Source organism: Aphelocoma coerulescens, chromosome 3 (genome assembly GCF_041296385.1).
Source record: "Aphelocoma coerulescens isolate FSJ_1873_10779 chromosome 3, UR_Acoe_1.0, whole genome shotgun sequence".
Taxonomy (NCBI): Eukaryota; Metazoa; Chordata; class Aves; order Passeriformes; family Corvidae; genus Aphelocoma; species Aphelocoma coerulescens.
This window is the reverse complement of record NC_091016.1, coordinates 84,104,763-84,129,852: the sequence shown is the minus strand read 5'-3', so window position 1 is coordinate 84,129,852 and position 25,090 is coordinate 84,104,763. Positions and strand designations below refer to the sequence as shown.

The 25,090-nt window shown below is 39.8% G+C and overlaps 1 protein-coding gene and 1 long non-coding RNA gene across 5 annotated transcripts in view; one reads left to right on the top strand and one right to left on the bottom strand.

The window, feature by feature from the left end:
* The window catches only part of FBXL4 (F-box and leucine rich repeat protein 4), a 64,510-nt gene extending 54,746 nt beyond the window's left edge, over positions 1–9,764 (bottom strand). The window contains exons 1-3 of one of the 4 annotated variants that reach the window (XM_069011096.1): positions 9,705–9,764; positions 3,225–3,389; positions 2,043–2,632 (exon numbers count right to left, since the gene is read on the bottom strand). In XM_069011096.1, the coding sequence (XP_068867197.1) occupies positions 2,043–2,551 (509 nt within the window). In that variant the 5' untranslated portion in view covers positions 2,552–2,632; positions 3,225–3,389; positions 9,705–9,764. Of the gene's footprint in view, positions 1–2,042; positions 2,633–3,224; positions 3,433–9,394; positions 9,416–9,704 lie in introns of those variants that run through there. The other 3 variants (XM_069011098.1, XM_069011099.1, XM_069011097.1) reach the window with 3 other exon arrangements.
* Positions 9,765–19,321: 9,557 nt separating this feature from the next.
* Positions 19,322–20,931, top strand: LOC138107335 (uncharacterized). The gene is made up of 4 exons (XR_011149418.1): positions 19,322–19,415; positions 19,899–20,030; positions 20,577–20,649; positions 20,753–20,931. It is a non-coding gene; the product is annotated as an uncharacterized lncRNA (long non-coding RNA).
* The last annotated feature ends 4,159 nt before the right edge of the window (positions 20,932–25,090 follow it).

The following is a 25,090-nucleotide window of genomic DNA, read 5'->3' as shown; positions in this document are numbered from 1 at the left end:
ATGAACAGAGAAAAAATATTGTGTAGCTCATGTGGAGAAAGGCTTCCTACATCTTCCCTTCAAGACACCATACATAAGACATTTGCCTCCTTTAGAAGAAAGGAAACAAACCAAATGTGCAGCTCTTAACAGACAAGTCTTGCTGAGGAAAGGTAAGCCAACAGAAAAAAAACAGGTCGCTCTAACACTTCTCTAGCATCAAGACTAATAAGTACGGAAGAGGCAGCACAGACAACTGTTTCCAAGGATGCCTGAGACAACCTTTTTCTAACCAGAAATGCTGTTAACCTATGTAGGCAGGACAGAAGGGATTCTTGCCTGCAAACTAAAAAGCCATATTCTACAGAAACTTAATCTTCTATTACGAGGAAGGGCATCTGAGCTTTCACTCAGACCACACCCCAAGAGAAGTCATAAAGCACATACCCCAAAGTTTTATATTAGTATTTTCACTTCATCTCCTTTTAATTCTCTGAACAACTTTTTTTGTGCACTTATTTAAATAGGTCCTTCACTTAACATTTCTTGACCTTTGCTCCTTTCTGTGCTCCATCATAAAGAAGTAAAATCTATATGATAAAATAAAAAAGAAAAATGAAAGTTCACAGAGTAATTGCCCAAAAGTCAATTCACATTAGGTTTTGAATTTAAAAGTCCTAAAGCTGCCTTCACCACATACCATTCTGTAAATAAGTTCTGTATTACAGTGCCAAATACTCTCATACTTCTAAAGTTAGGTGGCCTATCATTATTACTTTGACCTATCACTGTTCCTTGAATTCAGATGTTTACTTTAGAGCTATACAACATATTCTCATTTGACCTGTAAAACAAGCAACTGCACTGAACCACAGTAGATGACAGAATCATACAAAATATATTAGTCGGGAATTTTGAAAATAAACCATGACACCTGATTTTCCAAGGGTTTTTGAATGAACATCAATGGCCTAGTATTAGGAAGAAAGGGATACTAAGTTAGACTCAAAAATACACTTTTTTAGCTGCATCTGTCAAAGGTAAGTCTGGAAAAAAAAAAATCACCCAACATCCATACTAGCACTGTTTATACCACCAAAGTGTGTATATCATAGCAATATAGTATTTGTTCGCATACTAATTTTTGCAGGATACATTTTGTTAAGTATTTCTTCTATCAGCTCTGCCTTCCTTTATATCTTTGGTATCATTTAATCTCTTTTTGATATGGAATATTTCAGTTGCATACACTGGCAGTTTTTCCCAGTTTTCCCCGCCATGTGCTTTGACCTGCTCTCTTTCTCCTTCCATTTCTATTTCATCACCTCCACACTAAGAGCTTCTTACCTCATACACAGTGTTTTTTCTTTACTATCTTACCATTCCCCAGGTTACCACACTCCTGATCCTGCAACTGGAATTTCATCAAGACTTCCTAGTATAAGGAAAACCAAGAGCATCAAATCTGCTTCTTTTAGCTGAAGTGAGTGTAAAAAGAAAGTGCAGCTCACACCCTTTGATCAGACCAAAAAATAAAGATCAGACAAATGGCACCTTTTGTCTGAGTGTTCTGTGCTTCTGGTTTCAGCTTCATTTCCATACAAATAGTTACAGTGCCTGATTGTACTATACATGCAAGGTAAAGCATGCAGAGAAGAAAGAGTCTATGGCTACTTGAAGCAGGATGATACAGCAACCATAAATCCTCAGCCTCTTTTACACAATTTCCTCTTCGTACTGGAGGAAGAGCTCAGACCTACCATTTCAAAAGTAGTGCTTTATACAGACATAGTAATTATTGCCCATAAAAATTCCAACACCAAAACTATCATTACACAAATTAAATTTGATATTAGGGGATGCATTAATTCCTACAAAACATCCACATCTCTGAAGTTGCTATCAAAACGAGCCACCACAGTTCTAAAAACATGAAAAAATAAAGAAAATTTTAGTGGGTCAGATACAAAACTATGATAAATACTAGGAAGTAAGGTTCACTAAACAGCCCTATTTGTGGCATTTAACATCTTACAGGAAAGCATAAAGGAGAAAAAAATTACCTTACTTCAGCTGGTGGATTTTGTGAGTAGGGATTTGCAGAGCATGCCAAAATCCTGACTACAGCTCCAGGATGATAGGTTTCCAGAATGTGCACTGCAGTGGGATAAACTGGTTCTTCAAAAGCAAGTTCCACATAGTCTTGGCTACAGAAGGTGGACGGTGTCCTCTTGAAAGGCAGCCGAGCGCTTGGGCAATGATCCCACCAGGTCCCGTAAGTTCGAAAGACAGCAGTCTGGGTAAAGTCACCAGAACTAGGGTACACGTTGGGAATACCTGCTAAATTCCACATGGTATACGACATGCTGTTTTCACTGCCATAGTGAGAGCTGAAATCCAACACTTCTTTGGCATACTGAACTATTTCAACATTGATAGGTAAGGCTCGGGTGTTCGATTCAATAGCCCTCCGACTGTTCATTTCTCCTCTTGTCGCTGTCCTAGCTCGGCGCCGAAGGCACATGTAGTAAAACATGCTCAGAACTGTTAACATGGGAAACACTGGTGACATCTAGATAGGACTTAGGAAGATGTAAAAAGTCAGGAGTCCTTTATAAGGTGCATTAACTGCCTGTGGTGTTTTGAAAAAGAGCTGATAAAACAGAATGAATAAACACAGATGAGCAGATACAGCATTCTTAGAAAGCAAATTGTGCACTTTTAAATATCCTCTTAAACAAAGTACTGCTACTAAAATATTAATAAATTATTGTATTTTATTGTAAGACAATTGTTTAGTTGGAAGCTACTAAGCATGGCTTCGCACTTACTTTTCACCTTACTTCCCCTTTATTTTTTGTTTAAAAAAAGAGAAGACTATGAAGAAATATTAGCCAAAACCAGCCCTCAAGCAACAAAAAAACTAATGGTCAAAATAAGCATTATCTTCAGAGATTTATTAAGAGAAAAAAAAATTGCACTGACTCAGGGAAATGAATTCAAGTATGAAATGAAATTTGGCTCTTGCTGTAAACAACTTTGAAAGCATATCTGAAGATACACCCTCCCACTGTGAAGATACAGCTTCTTAAAACCGTTCTAAATGGTTTTACTTTCTTAAAATAATATTGTAAATGGTTTTAAGAGTGAAAAGAATGAGCTTTCGGAGTGTTAATCTGAACTTAACCCAGTGCTTCTTCCATGAGAGTGCTAATTTGAAAGAGTCACAAAAATACCGCCTTTACCTTTTGAAGTTGTCCATGACAGCACACACACTGACAGAAGGGTCACCAGCCTCCTGAAGGATGCTCCAAATTCACTAACATCATCATCTTCCTTTAAACCATGCAACAAACAAGGTCTTCAAAAGAGTCCTGGCATCAGAAGTCCCCACAGAAAGCATTTTAATTCTGAACAAGAGAAAATATTTTCATTGAAGTAACAAGTCAGTTAAACACAAAATGTACTAGACCTGCATACCTAAAAAACCCAAGACAAAATATCCTATTAATTAAGGATATCTTTGTGTTTCACACAGCCTACACCAACACAAGTAAAACAATCAAATAAGCAGGTTTAACAGTTAGAAAAAGCTAAATTAAAGCTAAGTTACTTTACTAAAGTTTTCTATTTACAACAGTGAAGAAACATTTATAGCTGAATGTTCTCTACAGGACACAGGAGGGCTGTATCATATTCCCTACTAATAAAGATCCTCTTACATATGCTTGTCCCATATTGAGCAGCTGCTCCATACCTGTGTGATGTAAACTGTGAGTTTTACCAACACACAACAAAATGTGGAGCATATTCTCCAATTTCCGCTGGCACTACAACACACTCGGGCTATGAATTCACATCCTCCAGCACCACAAACTGTTCCTGACAAAGTGGCCTTCTCATTAACTTGTCCATCAGCTTTACTAGACTAGAATAAGGAGTAATGCCTGTAACCCGTTAGAGACCAAAACAGGGATGACTAAGAATGTCTCAAAATAGAATAAATGTTTCTTCAACAGCCCGTGCTGGAGCTGCTGCTTAGTTTACCGCAGGATACACACTGTGGTAATCTCTGAATCAACAGATGTGACCCTTCTATTGCAGAAGACACCTCAAGTAACAACTAACACAATGTCTCACACTTCTAGGCAGACAAACCATGTATTTAATGTTTGCAGTGGGTACAAGTGAGACCATATTATAGCATTTTTGGAAGCATAAGCTTAAAGTAGGGCAACTAATTAAACAAATGGAAACTTTTTAAAGTCTCTACACAAATCCACAGTGTATGATTTTTGGGTCAGTCACTTGCTCCCATATTCACAAACACACATATGTACAAACAGCTCTCTTTCGCCTCAACGTTTTCAGCAAGAAGGCACTTGTGGTAACAGATAAGGACAGGCTGCACTATTTGCCCCTCTTATCATGACAGAAAGAAAGTTTACTAACGAGGTGCTCAATTCTCACTTTCTTGCCTCTTCTATTATTGGCTTTTTGTTTAGTTTCACGTGATGCAGCTGTCAACAACATGAATTACTCCTGATACTCAGTGCAGAAGGGAATGTATAAGACAATATGCTTGATTTACTACCAGATCCCCTAGAATGCCAACAACCAGTAATGTCACATTTCCCCCAAACAACCTGAGCCACCTTTTAGAAAAGACACTGGTAAAAAACGTAGCACAACCCTGAACCTCTCCTCAAAATAAAAAAAATTTAAAAATAAACAACTCCAGTCTGAAAATCATTATTTTATTTTTTCAAAGCAGAGATGCTATAAGATGTAAGTAAAGATTACAAAAACATTCTCCTTCTGGATTTTTCCCCTCTTAGAAAGAAAGATCTATTTAAAGAATATGCCAACAGACATTAAACTTCAACAAATGTACTGCTATCAAGCCCTGGAATCATGGGTAGATCAGCATATACACCACCTTCAAATTCAAAATTTTACTGATTAACATGATTTGAAGCCTGCTCCATGGAAATTACGGCTTTACAGATCTCAATTTTAAGAATCAATCAGCTGTGGTACTTCAAGGTGAGGTGGGAATCACTTATCTCACATATGCAACCTACACAACTTCACATCTGCACTGCAAACTCCAGGTCTCCTCTGGCCACAGCCTGCAGCTCTTGTGGTGCTGCTGTAAAACCCAGCAGTGCTCCTTATCTAAGCTTGTCCAAGACCAGCAAAACCATCCAGTGGTTCAGAGCTGTACATCAGGTAGCTGGCCAGTTCAAGCCAGGTCTAACAGAGGAAATAACCTGAAATCATGCTGAAGATTTTCCATTAGCAGTAATGTTAATTTGGGTCATTCCCCCTCTAGCAACTTGATGATTTCACAAAACCTTTAAAAATTTCATATCCTTTACACTGACACAATTTTGTCAATTTTGGCTGGCATTGGTCAACAGGGTCAAAAGTAAGTAAGCAGGCAAAGAAAGCTTTCATGAAAATATATTAGTCTAAACAATACAAGTGGAGGCAAATTTGTTTTAAAGAGTTCAGAACAATATCGGATTTAGTAGTTTATTACAAGTAAGACAAAACAGAAAACTATTATAAAAGAAGGATTAAATAAGTGTTAGGACTAAATACAAATAGGAATTCTTCTTCTGGCATTTAAAAAGAATTGTGTGGAGTTAAAAAGACGAATGAAAAATTGCTCCAGAGGTTAAAGGATAATAAGCTAGTGCAAGAATTACATTAAATACAGATCAGTAGGGCCAGATGATACAAAGAGATTTTTTCAGGAACGACCAGAAGTCAAGCTGATTTCTAATTAAAAAGATTTAACTTTGCAAAAAAAAATTAAAACTGCAGACTCAGGTCTATGCAAAGCATCAAGATAAACAGGTCTGGAGTTCATGTACATGCAAAGTTTATGTCAAAAACTCCCCCCTCCCTCCAACTCCTTGATTATTTTTAAAAGATCCACTTAGGCCGATGCAACTATGCCTTTCAATCTCTGGCTGTGTCTTTGGCCTGTTGTATATTATTAATTTTTTTTTGTACAGGCATAATTATGCCAAAGTAAAGCCTAATAAAGGTTTCATATAAGTGTGTCTTTTTATCCTCCTCCCAAGCAGCAGCCTTCTACATCTTTTGTTTCTTTCATATCATGATTTTTTCTGTCTATTCCATTAAATGGACTGAAACTGTGCTATTAAATACCAGAACCTTCAGCAGCCACCAGAGACTAGCACAGAAGGTACCAACAATTTGGTTAGAAACAAAAAACAATACGCTATGAACACACAGTGACATTGTGAACTACTATCCTGTGCCTACGTGTCCATCTTGCCTTTGAGGCTGAATCCAATTCCCAGCCTCTCTCTGGGGCTGCATGAGCCCTGTCCTCCCATCCCGTGCACCACGCAGCCCACCCCTCTCTGCTTCACAGCCACCTTTCCAGCCGGCACTGCTGGAGGGCCAGAGAGATAAGCCTTAGGGCTTGCCCAGCCAGACATGAAACACTCCTGCAAGCAAGTGTAGTTTTCAGTCTGTTCTTCTCCCCAAACCAACACAAGAAGTTAGTGCTGGCTTGAGGGGGGGGAAAGAGTGCACAGTCCCCAAGTCAGACCGGCTCAGAGGGCTACCAAAATGTTATCTTTACTTTTACACGTTAGACAAAACTCCAGGAAACCACCTGGGACTAGACCTGGAATAAAATTTTTTTAAGAGATATTTTCTTTCAAAATACATTAGAGTCCATCATATTATTTACAGTGTCTCCTACCCAGACTATTATTTAATTGACTATTTCAATTATATGGGCAAACTCCCTTTCTCTATTCTCCAAATAACCCTTCTTCTCTTTGTGCTATACATACAGAAAGGTTTCCAAGACTGTAATTCACTATTTCCTTCTTCCAAGCACAGCAAACCTTGATAAAGTAAAATGTCTTACAGTTTCTGTAGAGATTTCAAGGGAAAACACACTAATTAAGTTAAAGCATTCAAAAGCACTAGATCTCTTCAGTCTATTTTGCCTCTTTTTACAAGGAGTTTTTGTATACAAATCTATTTTCCAGCTTTGAAGCAACCCATCCAATTAATGATTATTGTACTTGAAAAAACAGCATGAAGCTAAGTCAGGGCAGGTTTAAGCTGGATATGAGGAAAATGTTTTCCACCCAGAGGGTGGCTGGGCACTGGAACAGGCTCCCCAGAGAAGTGGTGACAACACCAATCCTGTCTGAGTTCAAGAGGCATTTGCACAATGCTCTCAGGCACATGGTGTGATTGTTGAAGTGTCCTGTGCAGGGCCAGGAGTTGGACCGTATGATTCCAAAGGGTCCCTTCCAACTCAGGATATTCTATGGTTCTACCTCTTCATTTTGGTTGTTTTGGCAAATACAACTCCTCAATAATCACAATTTTATCCCATACAAGCAGAAACAGGACAGAGTTATTCACCAACCAGACTGCTGAGGAAAGGTGGGAAATACACAGAAAAATACTTGAGATTTCAACGGGCTGTGAAATGAAGGATGTGTGTGAAAACATAACAAGTAACAGATACTAGATTTAGAAAAAAAAAAAAAAAAAAGAAATATGGCACATTTCATCCCTGAGCCATCCCTGGAAAAGCACATGATAGGCAAGAGTTTGTACTATTTCAAGAGAAGCAAATGTTGTACATGCAAGTCATGCATTCACCAGGTTTGATTTTTAAAGCCAGTGAAGTAATAATTCCTGTTTACACCAGCTTGGCTAATCTCACATTTGGGAGCACTGAGCAGGGTTTTCTTTCATTTGACTATAAAAGAAACAGCAACATTGACAAATTACAAAGAATGTATAAATGACAAAAACAATGGATTGTCCTATCTCTCAAGAAAGATTAATGCTATTTAATATGTGTGTCTTAGATAAAAGATGGTAAATGGGAAACCTCTTAATTATCTTTGTACATGAATGCACAGCGGGAATACTGGATCCTTACATTACAGTCTCAGAGTACTTTTACCACAGGTTAGCAACTCTTGCTGTTAATTACCTAGATTATACCAACATCTACACTCAACTTGTTGAAACTAGAAACTATTATTAATTAGAAATTAATAAGATCTTACAGTATACTTTAAACTCAGGCCTCATTTGCTGTCTTTCTTCCCACAATATATTCTGGCACTAAAATGAGTCATTTTATACGTTTCTAACTTATAATTTTACTGTTTGAAAAAAATTGGCATATATGGCAATTTTATCTATCTAAAAATCTTGTGTTGCCTTCATGAGCACCAAAACATGCAAAATACAAGAATTTCAGACCACTTCACTGACTGCCTTCCTGCCAGGACCAGACTCATCATGTGGTTTACCATTGAGATATAATGGAGACAAAAGTTACTTTGGTATCTATTACACGTTCCAAGTGGCCACCCTGTCTTATGGAGGCGGCTTTCCCAGACAAAAGAAATTGTTTCTCAACATGGGTAAATCATCAGGTAGCCCCTTCTATTCAAAGTCTAAAGTTACCAGCATTAATAGTCTTCCAGGTGTGGTGAAACTCTCCTCTTCATGTCAAAAATAATTTTTTAAATTCACTGTAGTACTTTTAAAAGGGAATTTGCATGCATTTGTCTGACTCGTCTTTTCACTTTTCTCTTGAGATATCATACTGCCTCTCCATGCAGGCATACTCTGTATAGCATTTACTTGTTGGTCAGCTGCTTCCTCACTGCACGGATTGCAGCTACTAGGCCATGTAGTTGTTACCTTCCACTGTCACAGAATCACTGAATCAATTGGGTTGGAAAAGGCCTCTGAGATAATCAAGTCCAACCTAGGACCTAAAACCACCATGTCATCTAGACCACGGCACTAAGTGCCATGTTTCCTTAAACACCTCCAAGGACAGTGACTCCATCACCTCCCCGGGCAGCCCATTCCAATATCTAATCACCCCTTCTGTGAAGAAATTCTTCCTCATGGCCAACCTAAATATTCCCTGGCACAACTTAAGATTGTGTTCTCTCGTCCTAATCATGCCCATTCACATCCAATTGATGTCCATTTGTCGGACTACACTGGTAGCAAACAACAATCCACAAGAAGTGAAGCACCCCAAAGTACACACCCAAAAAATAAAATAAAATAAAATAAAATAAAATAAAATAAAATAAAATAAAATAAAATAAAATAAAATAAAATAAAATAAAATCGCTAGTTCAACTCCTGTCTTGCTTTCTGTTGTGTTGTGATCGGGCAACTGGGTGAAGCCGTGTAAGTGTGTAACACCGCAGGGACCGAGCAGCTGCGGAGGACCCGCAGGAGAGAGGAGTACAACCCGTGCCCAGCCCTGCCCGCTTTGTCTGGTCCCAGCACTGCTTCCCCTCCCTGCTCCATCCCATATCCCATCCCTACCACTTCCCACTCCCTGGGCGCCCGCGCTCTCTACCGACAGGGGCAGTTCCCCTGCCCGGGGGCAGCTCCTGCCGAGGCCCAGGGGCAGCGGCGAGCAGAGACAGGCAGGACTGCCCAGTGCCGCCGCTGCCTTCCGCGTCCCTTCCCCGACAGCACCACCAGCCCAGCCGGGCCCGGCCCGGCCCCGCAGCCTCCCGCGGGCGGGCGGGCAGGGAGCGCACACCCGCGGCCGCCCGCACCGGCCGCCCAGGGCCGGCCCCGCACCGGGGCTGCTTCAGGGCCCGGCACTGCGGCCCCCCCGCGCCCGCCCGGCGCCGCCGCCGCCGCCGGAGCCGCCACCCTACCCCGTCCGGAGGGCGGAGCCGCCCGGGCCGCCGGAGCCGCCGCCGCGCCGGGCGCCGCCGGAAGCGCCGCGCACGGAGGGCGGCGGGGGCGGGAACCGGGGGAAGCGGCGCGGCGGGGGCGGGGCCGCCGGCTGCGCCTGCCCGAGCCCCGGCGCGGGGCGGGCCCGCGCGGTCCCGGCGGGCGGCGGGCGCGGAGGGTTGGTTATGGGATAGCAGACTCACGGAATTATACGGGTTGGAAGGGCCCTTAAAGAGCATCTAGCCCCGACCCCACTGCCATGGGTAGGGACACCTTCCACTGGACCAAGTTGCTCAAAGCTCCATCCAACCTGGCCTTGAACAATGCCAGGGATGGGGCATCCACGATTTCTTTGGGTGATCTGTTCCTGTGTCTCACCATCCTCATGGTTAAGAATTTCTTCCTAATGTCTAACATAAATTTCCCCTCTTTCCGTTTGTACCCATTACTTCTTGTCCTATCACTACAGTTCGTGATGCGAGTCCCTCTCCAGCTTCCCAGTAGGCCCCTTCAGATACTGGAAGGATGCCATGAGGTGTCCACGCCACCTTCTGTCGTCCGTGCTGAACAGCCCCAACTTGCTCAGCATTCGTAGGGGAGGTGCTCTAGCCTGGACTTGCACCAATACTTTCATGTCCGCCTTATGCTGGGGACACCAGAACTGTACACAGAACTCCAGGTGGGATCTCACCAGAGCAGAGTAGAGGGGGAGAATCACCTCCCTCACTCTGCTGGCCACACTGCTTGTGATGCAGCCCAGGACTCCATTGGTTTTCTGGGTTGTGAGAGCACATTGCCAGCTCATGTTGAGTTTTTCATCAGCCATCACACCCAAGTCTTTCTCCACAGTGTGGTTCTGTCTCTTCTCCACCCACCATGTAGGTGTGTCCCTACAATTTGCAGATTGCCACAATCCAAGTGCAGGACCTTGGACTTGAGTCCATTGATCTTCATGAGCTTCACAGAGGCCCACCTCTCAAGCATGTCAGGGTCCCTCTGGATGACATCCCTTCCCTCCAGGGTGCCAAGTTATTGCTGTGTTGTGGTTTGTGACTCAGGCCTGCTCTGCCTTGTGTCGTGTTGCCTCTGCAGACACAAAGGCTGTGGTGAGGTGGGTGCCATGAGCCCACCTGCCCGTGACATGCCCCAGTTTGGTTTGTCCCAGCACTTTTTACCAGGCAGCATGTAAGTCTTGTCCCAGCCTCAGCCCAATGGGGTTATGCTTTCAAAGTCATGTTTGAGTCCCCAGCATGCCATAAGGGCAGCCCTGTTTTTAAGTGATCTTAATGCTTGCTCCAGCATACTGCAGTGCCTGTTGGGTACTTACCTGGTGTATTGCAAAGGAAGTGTCATGGTTTGTGTCCATACAATTTAATTTGGTACGTGTGTCCAAGCACTTGTGCTTTCTCTCCCAAACACCCCTTCCAGTCAGAGCTTCGGCAATGATTGCCAAAATTGCTGTTACTACATCTGGTCTCCTCAGGTCTCCAGCAATGCTTTGTGTTAGATGGTACCTGGGATCATTCAGTTACAGTAGAAAATAGAGTTGCTGACTTGTATTAGGTGGTCAAATACAAATCTAAAAACCCAGAAAATATGCAAATGCTTGCTATCTAAGGTGCTTTTTGTATAATGCTTTAATATAAATTCTATGCATTTATAATGAATTGCAGATATAGAAATCTATAAGTTTAGTATAGAGTACCTCTCGGTTGCTAACCGCAGTGGCAGACAAGCCACCACATAACCCTGCTTTCCACAAGAGACATGCCAGGATGACCAGCTTATGGGTGATTCATACACCTGCATGCACCTGTGTGCACACATGCAGAAATGCACATATATACACACATGTTTTATGTGCCTCAGACACCACTGTACTATTTTTAAAATAACAATTTGAGCCCCAAATTTTAAGGCACTGCTTCTATGGAAGAGGAAGCTAGACTCTTCAGGTTTCAGTGACAGCAGTATAAAGTGCCTTTTGGCATCATTTATCCTCACCTCAGTCCTACAATTGGATGCAAGCTACTAGAGTATTTATAAAGGTGCTTTCAAGAACCACCTTCCCAGGAAGTGTCCAGCTCAAAGTTTGAATTTTCTGTACAAAATTAAATTGGAAACAAGACTATGAATAAGTTTGATGAGTCAGAAAATAGGTTAGGCATGAAGATGAATTTTTGTAGTTTATTTTGTTTATGTTATTGTTTTCATTTCAGGTTTTATACCTTTCATGCTATCCTCCCTTTTCAAATTAAATGAAGAGAGAGGGAATACTTGGAAGGCACAATTTATCTAACCCATTTAAGACTTCTATATTAGCATTCAATCTATCGCCTAAGAACAAGAACCCAAAAGTTTCTATTTCTGTCTATTGTCTGCTATAAAGAGAAAGCAAGAGACAATACATTTGTACAGAGGTCTATGTTTGGCCAAATCATTCCTATCCTGTGTTTATTTTAATACTGTATGGAGGTTGAATTCTCTATCAGTGCAAAAGGTAGATGGATAAGAAAAGTTTTTCTCACAGTTCATTCATCTACCAGCTCACAGAGTCTGGAACAGATTGCTTTTAAAATTACCATTGTCAAAGTTCTATATTTGGTCTAGTCTGCTGGGCTTATTCTGTAAATCATGGGGAGACATGGATACCTCCAGGTGATCCAGCAAATCCCATTCCTATGGTAGGTGTCTAAGGGCACGGAAGGTGTCACTGGAGTACATCTCTCTTCACTTAGAGCAGACCATCCTCAAGCTTTCAGACAGCAAATAGCATGTGCTGTGTGAACACATCCTTAACAAGCTAGAGAAATTACAAAACCAACGCCATCATTATTCACAGAGGCTGCCCAATGGCATGTAGTATTTTAAAACTGCAGAGAGACTAGTATTTATTGAAGGGGATAGGGGACATTGGGTGACAGTGTCCTTTTTGTCTAGGCTGCTGTCTCAAAGTCACGCTATGTGCATTCAATATGTGCTCTAAATTACTGTCAAATTGTCATTCCACAGCCTTTGCAAAAATCAATTGATGATCTGTTTTTATTCAACAGTTATCCACATCTGGAGCCGACAGATAATTTCCAGTGAGCTATGGCACATGAACACTTTATACATATTTCTATATCCACATCAGCAGTAAAATTAGGCATAGAATATGTCCCAGAAATAGTCCACTGTGTTGAAAGGAAATACACTGGTAGAGCAGTACAGGAAACCTTCTGTTTGTAAAATAAGAATGAAACTTGGGTTCTGTGTGTTAATCAAACTTTGTAATCACCAAATTCATGTCTTAATTGCATCCTGCTTCTCCTTCAGGTTTTGCTCATTATTATAAGCAGTGGTATGTCTTGCTCATGAGGGGAAATCTTACTGCAGGCAATAGGAATATTGTTATTTCAAAAATAGGTATAGAGCATGGAAAGGCCATGTAAGTGGCACAGATAAATGCGAGTAAGTTATGTCTGTGTCTATACCAAAGGCACATAAAGGAGTGATATGGCAGGTGATATTTCAATTACTTTTGACACCCAAGACAGGTCACTAGGTCTTGGGTCCACAGTCAGGTACTTTAACTCATCCCAAGGCACCATTGCTACAACCGATGAAAATGTCAAGAGAGAAACTTTCCACAGGAGGAGGTAAAGATCCCACACATCAGCTATTGGCTGTTGGAAGTCCAAGGCTCATTTATATTCTGCACTCACAAAAGATATCCAGATCCACTTTACCAGGCAAAGTGATTGTTGAAAGTATATGTAGCAAAGGGATTTATAGTGAGGACAAAGGATCTCCTGATGAAGCAGTGAGGCTTGCCTGAGCCTTGTGTAAAGCCTTAAGAGACAGCTCCTACTGAAAATAGGATAACACTTTAGTTAAGTTTGCAAACAAAGGAGGCTTGTGTTGCTATTTCTAACTTATCGTTTGAGAAAATGTTTTGTAAGTAAACAATTCATGCAGGAAACTAGCTGACTTTTAAGTCACCAGGTCCTGCTCCCAGCAGGAAACTAATCTGAATTTTATTACCACTTCGCAAATCTTTGTATGTTAAAGTGTTATATCGAACCCTAAAAATAATGAAATCATTTTAATCAGTGAGTTATTTTTAATACAACAAACTTAGCCAACTGCTAACTGCAAAGCAGCTCTGAGTGCGTATGCATAACACCATTGCCACTGGTGTGAGTTGTTCTTTCTGGCTTCCTCTGCATCCCAGGATATTAACCCAGCATGGAAAACATCTCACTGCCTTTTGGACCGGCATTACTGCTTTTTGATATGTGAAATTACATATGTTCTTTGAAATGGAAGAGAAAGTATACTAAGTCAATGAGACTGAGTAAGTTTGTAGGTGTTTCCATGAGCCAGGCCTAACAATTCTTTGGCTTTTATGTTAGCTTGAAATCTTTTCGAAAGGAAATTTTTTATTCCCTGTGAGGTTTTTTCCCATGTAACAATATTTTGTGTAGCATTCTCTCTATCTCTGCTATGCTTTATGAAAATTCTGTATTGTGTGGTTGATCATATTTACTGCATTTTATCTTTATTTTCTTTTATTTTTATCAAAAGATAAAAGAGAAGAATGTGCCACAGTACAAGTATGTGCTTAAATTTTATATGCTATTAAACAACTGCTGTGTTTCATCTGTGTCTCTGCTTCTTGTTACTAGTTCTTGGTAGATCACATAAAATTTAGGCTATAGACTCATAGAGCAAGGGTGATGTCTTCCTTTGCCTTCTGTAAAATCCCTAGTATACATGATTTCATATATATATAATTTATAAATTATATGAGAGTAACAGATTCAGCATTTGAATGGCTAAGCACTGCCTGTACTGTGTAAACACTCCGCATGATATGTAATTAAGCTTAAAAAAAAAGCATAAAGAGTGAGAAAATCCTGATTTATGAAAATACAGTATTACCTGGACATGTCATGGTTAAACATCTTTCTTCTTTCCTTTTTGTCTTTCTGCAGAAATATGAGCAGTAATCCTGAAGCCTGGAAAGGATGTGCTGACTGAAGTCTTTGTGAGATTTTTGATGAGGATTAGGGAATCTGAGATAGGAAAATCTACCGTATACAAGGAGGTTGTTGTGCAAGAATCTTCAGACAAGTTTTAGACCAGAATCCTTTGTCAGCAACAGTAGGATCCAGTAAGGATAATGTGCTAATTTTAACCAGCAATAGGCTTCATATAGGGATCTAAAGAGACAGCGATAGATACAATCTTATTAAGCTTTTGTGTTGACACTGCACAGCTTGTTACGGCATTCTATTGAAATTTAAGAGCAGGACTGTAAAACCTATATAACATTTTAGTAAGATATACAGTAACATTGAAACCTGAATAACAATTGAAAGAATAAGTAGGAAATTCCCTCAGCCCTTGGGCTACCACCATTTTTCTCTTCCAGCAGACAAGTAAATGCCCTAGGTGTCTGTGCCATAAAAATTTTCCCAGAGGCAATTCTGGCAAAGCACCTACTTTCTTCAAACCAGACCTGCTGCTTTAACCTTCTGAATGTCAGATTTCTAAAACTAAGTGCTCCTGATGCAGTGCTTGGCTGTTTCTAGTCTAGGCTTTCCTTGCAGCCTGCTAGGAGTGCAGAGAGATATCACAGGCAGGTACACTGAAGGAACAGGGACAACTGATTCCCTCTTTATAGCAAGAGAGCTGTAACACACATTTAAACAAGGTCTCATTGTAATTTCATGAAAATGACAATGAAAAGAAAGTTCTAACAGTTAGAAGGACAATTAGTGTTTTATCAGACTTATGATATTGATTGGGAATAACTGTTAATCAGCTCAAGTGTCATTTATCATGCCATTACTTTTTCTTTAGAAATTTATCAGTGTTTTCATATTTTAATGTGGAATGGCTGTATGAAATGTCTGGCAACAAGGAGCAGGGGATGGGTAGTTTTGAGATAGATGTGTATAATGTCCATACTGTGAGTTTTTTAGGACAAAAACCAGGGGAATAGATACAGCTGCAGTGTAGGACTTCAGTGTTTGCACATCTGAGCCATATTGATCTCAATAGAGATATGTCATTTAGCCTCACAAAAAGACATTGTCATCCTCTCATCAAGCATCACATAACTATTTTAAACTCTATACAATACCTTCATATGACCAGAGATATTTTTGTAGGTCAGCTGTGTTCCATGGCTACAAAATGGACTGTGGCTCATCCACTGCTGCCACCTTTCACAATGACATGATCAGTCAAATCAGAACTCAGCAGAACTGAAGAGTTACAGATGCTAAACAGTGAGATGATTCCACCCAGGGCTTAGAAACCTGGAAAGCATTGAAAAGTACGTGAAGTTCTTACTGCTGTTCCAACTGGATCAATGTTAGCATTGTTATCAGCAGCACTGAGTGGAGAAGCTGGTGGTGGTGCTTTTCAGATGATGTCTTAGGCTTCCGATATGATAGATCAGATGGGCAAAAGTTTTCTTTCAGAAATAGCATGTGCATCCACTGATGCAGCAAAGCTGTTTTCAGCCATATAAATATGCCAACAGTAAAACCATATGCTTATTTAGTACCTTTCTCCATTGCTAGAGATATCACACAAGTATGAAAAGTAAAATTGATATATTAAAAGGCAAAATAAGAAAATATATCTATAAAAAGTTAAGGATGTTATAGTGCTTGCTGTGTTTTGTTAAAAAAAGGAGGAGCAGAAATATACAAAGCACTTTGAAAAGCTTCTTTTGTGATGGAATATTTCAGAATATATATTAGAATTCAGCATCCTATTTTGTTGCCTTCTTCTAAAACAAAATTATTCCTGAATTTTAGTGAAGGAAAGTCTGGACGCTCTAAATGTATGCAAGCTTTAAAAAGTCATGGGAAATCTACCACAACTTGGGCAGTTAATGACCTCATGACCTCTTGGTTAACCTAATGAGTCCTCTTCAGCAAGCAAGGGCACAAAAACGGAAGCTATCTTCTCAAAGAGATAGGGTCAGTTTGCCAGCAGAAATTCAGTCCTCTCAGAGTTGAGGATAAATGGTTTCTGGTTGTCCATCTGAGCTTGTCATTCAAGCATTCTTCCAGACTGTAGAGCAAACTAGGGAAATGGATTGAGAAAGAGGGCTCATGTTGCTAGGGCAGGTGTTTAAAGCTGGCAAGATTTCTCTAGTTTTGATCTTTGTCCTTTTTGTTTTGAGCAGATAATGTGTAAGTAAAGAAACTGACACTTCCCTAAATAGATAAGCTTTTAGCAGCCAATTTCAGGAAAGACTTAATGAGCTTCAGCTTCTAACTAGAAGCTTGTATCCACCTTCTTTTCCCTGCTATACCAACAGCTAAAAGGTACACTGTGTATGTGTGCTTGTAAATTCCATATGCATAGACACACACACTCAGGAAACACTTCTGAACTCCTTAATTTGTGAAAGTCCCTGAAGTATGGATATGGTACAAATATAAAATAGCACAGTCAGATGTCTGACCCAAGCATTCTCTGCTTAGTAATGAACTTCCTACAGCAATAGAAACAACTGGACTAAGTCACTTCTGAAATATGCATGGTACCATGTTGGCATTCAAATGACCAGAATATAAAAGCCGTGGGTCTGGGGTTTTCTCATTCTTGGCTAATAATTATACTGGAATTTTCTACCTTAGTGAGCTGGATGCTCTATTTCTGTTTTACAGCTATTCAGAAAGAAGCAAGCTGTTAGTTGTTAGTAAATTGTCTTAGTTTATTTAGCTATCTCCTTCTATTTTGCAACATTTTAGCTTTTGAAATTGTCATATTTTCTTGCAAGAATTTGGCTGGTTTCCCTAATTAATAAAGTAGGTTCATGATCTAGGTAATATTTATAAAGAGAAGGTTAATGGGAGGCAATATCAAGCAACGCAGTGTCCTATTAGTACACAGAGGAATCGTAATGGGCAGAACATCTACATATAAGTTCTCCGATCAGCATTGCCTGAGAGAAATGCTGGAAAGTGGGAGTAAATGCTAGCTGATCCCAAGCAAGAAAAACTAGGCATCATTTTCAAATAATTCCTTTTCTACATGCACACAGTGTTATTGCTTTGGAGAGGTCTTATGGAGTAATGGGAGGTGATGGTTCCTGGCTATAAAATTACCTGCACTGACAAACTTTAAAGACTCAGGTATGTTCAGGCTGAGTCAAACACAGCAGAGTCACACACTGTTAAACCTACATGGTCTCTGATTTTGTCAGCTGTAGGTTGATTCCTGGTATGTTAATGAAGATCTAGGTACAATTTTCTTGATCAACGTAAGGCTTATAACTTGTAACTTAAGCACTAAATAAGATATAGTTTTTTGAGCTGTTGCATCTGATACTTCAATTATTCATCCTGGGAATTAATATACAATTAGCATGAATTTGTGCTCTCATGGAAATAGATGGTTATGTTAATTTGGATGCAATTGTTGAAAGAATTCTGAATAATGAAAAGACTGATATTAATAGCTTTCTATTGGACACAGCTCAGACTGTGTAAGGAATAATTTTTTAATGTAGAAATGTCTTCACTCTTTTAATTGTCCCATTGTCCCTTCAGTTTCAGGCTATTAGGGACATGTGCCAATGACTTCACCTAATTATGACTGTTCTATAGTTTTTGACTACAAGTGTATATAAAAGAGTTGGCCTGCTTCTGTACTGATTTTTACACTTTGAAGTGACTGGAATTAACCCATTATAAAATAGCATAAGGAAGATCTTAGGTAGGTCAGTTCTTCCTGGAGGTTTTTCCTCCAGCACATCATGAAATTTGTCAGTGAGTTACTGGTAATGCAATTAATTAGTTTATCCAAAAACAGGGTAACAATGTGCAGTTGCTAAGAACAGTGGAATATGTTTTTCAGGGCAGAGTGATTTTATTCTTAGTTTTTACCAGAGTGGTGTTTGGTTTGAATCTGTTGGTTTGGGTTTTTTTTTAATCTGTTGATTTCTCTGTTCCTGCATCAAAAGGTTTCCTTACTGTTTGGAGAACATAGCTAGGGATCATCAGTCCAAGCCTGAAGCTGCAATGACATCTGCAGCTCCTGCACAGGTTTGGGATGCACAGAAAACTGCTTATGTGCAAGCAGCCCACTCACCTCCACACAGAGGACAAGAAGTTATTTGGAATAACCAGCAAAATTAAACGGGGTTTTTTTTGCCGCCTGCTGTTAGCTTCCAGTTCTCATTAATGAAACATATTTAGCATTGTTTATGAAATTCTTTCCTCTTCTATTATTATAACCCTTTGAGTGTTGTCCTGTCCCTGGCTTCCTGATAATCACTTATTCTGGGCACATAGTTAGTTCTGACAGTGGCATTGTTATTGACTGAACCTACTAACTGCTTGAGAAAAATGTTGATTACTTCACATTCCTGAAAATTAATCCTGAAACCTTCCTGAACTATATTAATCAACTCCTTTAACTTTTTCTCCAGTGGAGAAGGTGGAAGCAGCAATGTCATGGAAGAGCAGGTGCTCCTCCCTGCCTTATTAGCACCTTGCCTTCTTCAGCTGCAAAATCCTCAAACCGAAGAAGGCTATTTATTGCTTTTGAAAAGCTCCCTTGGCCTGTCCTATGTCTGCAGCTAACCATTTGTCTGCCTCTTGCACTGTGTTAAATCAGCCCCTTGTGACAGCACCCTCAAGACAAGCAGAAGCAACGACTCTGGAATGACGTGGCAGGTCTGAAGGAGATGGATGGCAGCTGGAATGGGGGACCAATGGGAGCATTTAAACACAGCAGCTTCTGAGAGACTAAGTCAGAAATCAGGGGAATGAGGATGATCAAAAGGGAACATGAAGGCACAGGAGGGAGGAGGAGCAGGGGCTCCCATGAATAAGAGCTGGATGTATCCCAAGACAGGAGGGTAATGACAAAATGCCTGCAAAGCAGATGCTGGTAACAAATTACTTTTAATTTTTTAATATGTGTGTCCAGAATGTATTACAATCAGAGTGAGAGAGAACACTTAGCCCTAATAATAGAAGCCATGTTAGAAAAAAAATTGGAATATTTTCTTCCCTGTATTTGCAATAATTATCTTCTGACAGTCATCTTTGCATGATGTTTCAAAATCAAATACTGCTCTTGGATTGTGATCAGCAAGACTCTTTGTAGTCCTCTGTCTGCAAGGTATATCTCAACAGATGTCCTTGTGGTTTCAGGATATCTATGGATGATTTTTCCTTCCATGTGCAAGGCATCACAGCCTGACTAGCCAAGGGTATTACTGTCAAGCACCAGGCCAGCCTACCTCCACACACACTGGATACTGGGAATAAAAATCAGTATTTCAGGTTGGCATGAAAAATCCTGTGTTTCTAATGACAGTAGTGATAACCACGATAAGTGTTTTTTTTTTGATGTTAGAAAGCAGGAACCTTTAAATGTTGATAGCAGAGGTGTGCAGTGCAAGTTAATGCTGTGTGACCCATTTTCAGCACATAGGAAATGTCCCTTACAAACTCCTGCTTACAGTCATAGCTAGGCACGCACGTGGAAATCAAATGCTCTAGGTAGTAACACCCAGGTGTTACCCAGCTCTGCAGCCAGCTGAGTGACCTTAAATATCTATCACTTATCTATGTATGCAGATGCTCCCCCTTCACAAAGGAGGATTAATGATGTTACTTCACAGAGCTAATGAGAGAATGAATTGGTTAATGTTTGATTCACAAGAGCCGTAAAGCATTATATAGACACTGTTTTTAATTCCTCCGTCTATCATTCTGGCTAATAGGTAGTATTTTTCATATTCATACTATTATTAAAATCACATTATATTTCCCAGATAACCCAAAGCATCTTTCTGATACCCTTTTTCTTGCTTCTTTTCCACTTAGCATTTCTCTTTCAGGCTACCTGGGTTGCAGAATCTCAGCTCAACAATATGCATTGGTTAGAAGATACAGGCAGGTAGGATCGTGTGTGTGTCCCCATCCCCCCTTTCTCTGAGAGTCACAATCAAAGGGCTTTATTCTCCTCTTACAGTACCTAATGATCCCTGATTTTTCTTCAGTTTCAGGATCTCATTCTTGAGATCCAGTTTACTTTTCTGGATGGAAAGTGTTTCAAGAATCTGGCTCAGAATTTGTCCTCCTATAAATCTGAAAGAGGTCGTTCTCAAACAGTGTAAGTCCACATTTGGATAGAGTATGTATGCTTTTCCATGTGACCCTTGCACTGGCTAACAAACATGAAAATACATCATCAGCAAATGATATGAAGCATCATGTGTCATTTCGTTCTTGTTTTTTACCGGGGGACTTAGAATTTTGTAAATATTTTTACAGGGTCTTAGAACCACCTGTATCAAAGTTGGTTCATATTCAATAATGACAGCTCACCTGTGCAAGCCTGTGCTTGTTAAAATAAAAGGTAGCAGCAATCACACACTCATAATACAAATAAGAATTCCGATCTATGTTCATCTCCTTCTGTTTTGTTTGTTTTTATTTTTTCCAGTAAAATTTCTGGTTATCAAACCCATACATTCTTCAAACAAGTCAGGCTATATCCCATCCTATTACAAGCATAAGTGCTCTAGGAACATAGTTTGAGGATGAGGCAGGTCCTGTTTAGAACTCCCAAATGGCTCTTGTATTTCCTTTAAGAAAAAAAGCAATAAATCACTTTTTTATTTCCTTCTGTTACGTGCTATTAGCCTTGCCAATGTGAGATGCTTTCTTGAAGCAACTGAGACAGCAGTTCGTTTGAAGTCTGAGTGAAAAACATCTTTCCACACTACTCTCATTCCAGTCCACCCAGTTAGAGAGTTGTTTTTTACTTCTAACTTTCCATCTGGATTCAGAGCATTCTGAAAAATCAGTTCTCACTCTTCCAGGGGTTAAATTTGTGCTAACAAATATGGACTATTTGGTATAAAAACCATTATTGTTTGATATGTCAAATAAAACATTTGTCAATCAAAAGTCTTTAAGCACTGGGCTATGTGACATTTACTCTTTTATAAACCGACAAAGTCCCTGGTGGCATGCCTTTCTTCCTCTCATTTAAATAGTGGTAGGAGAACAAATCACACTTCAGGGCAAGTTGATAACTGCCAGTCACGATTTCTGCCTTGTTTACTATAATGAGCAGGGTAATAAATGCATCTGACCATTTCGGCTGGCATTTGCATAGATGAATGATTTGTCCAGTCAGTCGCTCTCCAGTGATTTGGGCCTTTTTGTCAGCACAAAGAGCATTCAGTCTCCCTGGAATTTACAGCAGCCAAGCTCTCATTAGCAAACATCCTTTACCATGAATGATTCAAATAATTACCACTGAAATAATAAACTGTTTCACAAAAACATTTTATTTGATGGCTCCAAACATCAACTTTTCTGAATTGTTGACATTCAAATAAGCCAGAGAGCATTATTGTTGAGCAACAATGATCCCCTTGTAAAAGGGTGGGCATTGTTTTACCTCCAGCAGACCTTTAAACTTGGCCAGATATCAAATGTGTCCCTCAAACAACCAGCCAACGTGCTGGGTAATTGGAGGGCATGTACCAGATGGAGCTATAGTAAAACTGTATGTTCAGGCTCCCAACTAATTTTCACTAGATTTACTTAGGATATTGTGAGCGTAAAATTCCAGACTAATTAGCAGCAAGTTATCCCTTTGCTTCTACAGGAGTTGTGTAATTATTAAATGCTTCTGCTTGCACTGAGCCCTCAATTCTGAGTTCTCTTCTGTAATGGTATTCTACTGCATAATTAAGTGTTATTTGATATAGTTTTGGAGTTCAATCAAATGAGCAAGCAACAATTATACCCCATTATGATCTCCTCCAGTGCCTGGCAATAGGAATGATGTCACTGCATTTCCAAACCCGTAGCATGAGGCAAAAGGAATTTCCTGCTATCATTCTCCTTTACCCTTTTACTATGCATAATTAGGAAAGTTTTATTAGTTAATTTAGAGTAAGGCCATTTACTACAGGTTTTCATAGGCTGCAGGAATGTATTCAGTTTTCATTGCAGCATTGTTTGTGTGGGTATGTGCATGAAATTATTATCTTAATATCAAGCAAACAGGATTCAATTGCACATTTTATGCTTCTCTTAACTGTAAAGAAACAAAATAGAACAACAGAAGGGGGAAATATTTTACTCATCCTAGAACATTCTTCATTGCATGATTTCACTTTCACATTATGGTTGGGTAGGTAACAATAATCTCAAACAGCCTAATACCTGAGACCTTGATGTTCAGAAATAGAATAACTGAGCCCTGATTTCCATTTACAGGCCCTTTATATTCCTCTGGCAAGATAAATTTCTTCTGCTGCCAAGGAGAGGTAGAGAGCTCTTAAAATATGTGAAAGTCAGGCCAGTAAAATTAAATACATTAAAACACATGACTGTTATTTGCAAGCCATAAAGCACAATCCCTAAGATATAATGTCTAATAGTTGTCCTGAGTCAGGAAGGCAAATATTTAGAACTCAACTTTTCATACTTAGGTATTTACAATAGGATGAAAAAAATCTGCTTCATTTTTATTCACCCAAGGGTAATTGCCCATTACAGCACCCAAATTTGAGACTATATATCCTATTTAAGCACCAAGCTTTGTGAGCTAAATCCAAGTGAACAAAGTTACTTAGATAAATTGAACACCATCTTTGAGCTTTCCAAGTTTGTTCATGGACATTTCTTCTTCATCCAGCCAAGACCACTTACGTTCAGTCTAGTTCAGTTATTTTTTATTTCCTCCTGCTGTTTCTCTAATCTATAGTCAGTATCTAGATGAAATAGACTATTTCTCATCCTCCTTTTTGACTTCTCAGGTGTGACATCAGAAGGAAATTAAGAAATCCCTTAATAATTCACTTTTGACAGATATGTAGGGTTTTTTAAAAAAATTCTAGTCCATTTTGGTGTTGATAGAGCTAAGGAACAAACAGAATTGGCTGGAGCTGTTTACAGATGACTGAGTGCAAATAACATTTTCTACACCTTCTGGTAGTCCCGTCTTCTTTTAGACTGAGAGGAGCTTGCTCTCTTGCAATGAAGAAGAGTAAACACTTGCTGCTCTCCAGAGCAGTCCCCTGAAGACATCAGCAGGAAGAGAACCTGCATGCTCATATTTACCTCACAGCCTACTCTCTGTAGTCTTCTGTAGTAAATTGTTCACACTGTTACCATCCTGCCAGTGTGGCACAGGTGAATGTGCTGCTTCTGTCACCACCAAGCTAGACTTTAAAGTTGACTTAATTAATGACCTATTCAATCTCAGACTGCAGACGTCTTAGACATCATCACAATTTAAACAGCAATAAAAAAATGTCCAGTTTCAATGAGAACAAAAAAACACCAGAATTTAAACCAGAATTTAGAGTGGGATTGAGCTCCAAATAAAGGTGCGTAGGAGGCAGGTATGTAAGCTCTCATCTCAGTAACTTGAGACCTAGTCAATACTGTCAAAGGACCACAGAGAACAAAGTCAGGTCTCTGTTGACCTTAAAGAATAGAACTCCACAGGCTACAAAGGAAGATTAGATATCTTGTTCACCTTTAGTGATCTCCATGTGGACACATAAGTCCCAGTTTAGTTACCTAAATATAGGCACTTCGTGCTATTTGAAATATTCTGTGGAATCTAAGGCATCTGCAGAGGTCTATGAACAATTTCCACACTTCTGGAACAGCAGCTGGAGGCTTAGTGCAAGCAAAATACCACTAAAACTCATGTCTGCAACTCTAAAAAAAGGTATCTTAATCCTTCCTCAGGTCTACAAATCCATAAATGCTGGAAATTCTAGCTGTGACAAAGCTGTAGCACCCTGAGTAGAGTTGGTTTTAGACACAGGCAGAATAGGTGCCTGCTTAAATGCTGCATGCTGCTGCTGGCAGGAAAGGGACCATTTGTGTATTCCTCAGTTTCTTGGGAATGTGGCACCTTCCTCACATCTCTCCAGTAAACCTCCACTGCTGCTCCCATTTTTACCTGGTAGTAGAGTACAAAATCTGGCCCCAGTACAAGAACTATTTACAGAAAGAGGTTGTATTTTATTTTTCCAGCTCACTTTGTTGTGCTTAGACAAGCTACATGATTTATCTCATCAAGGCATTGCAATACCTTGTAATTGTAAAATGCAGCTGCAGTTCATTAGTAAAATATTTTTTTAATCTCTTACTTATGTTTTTCTTTCTAATTAGGAGACTTCCTACATTATGTCTGACTGTTGTTCACTTTTACACCAGAGAAACATAGTAATATTAAGCAAGCCTAGTGAAATGAGTAAATCAGTGCCATCTGTAAGCACTGGGATGGTGTATGATAAGAAGATTCTTTAGATGGCCTTCTGTATAACCCTTCATTGTGACAAGGAAACCCCAATTAA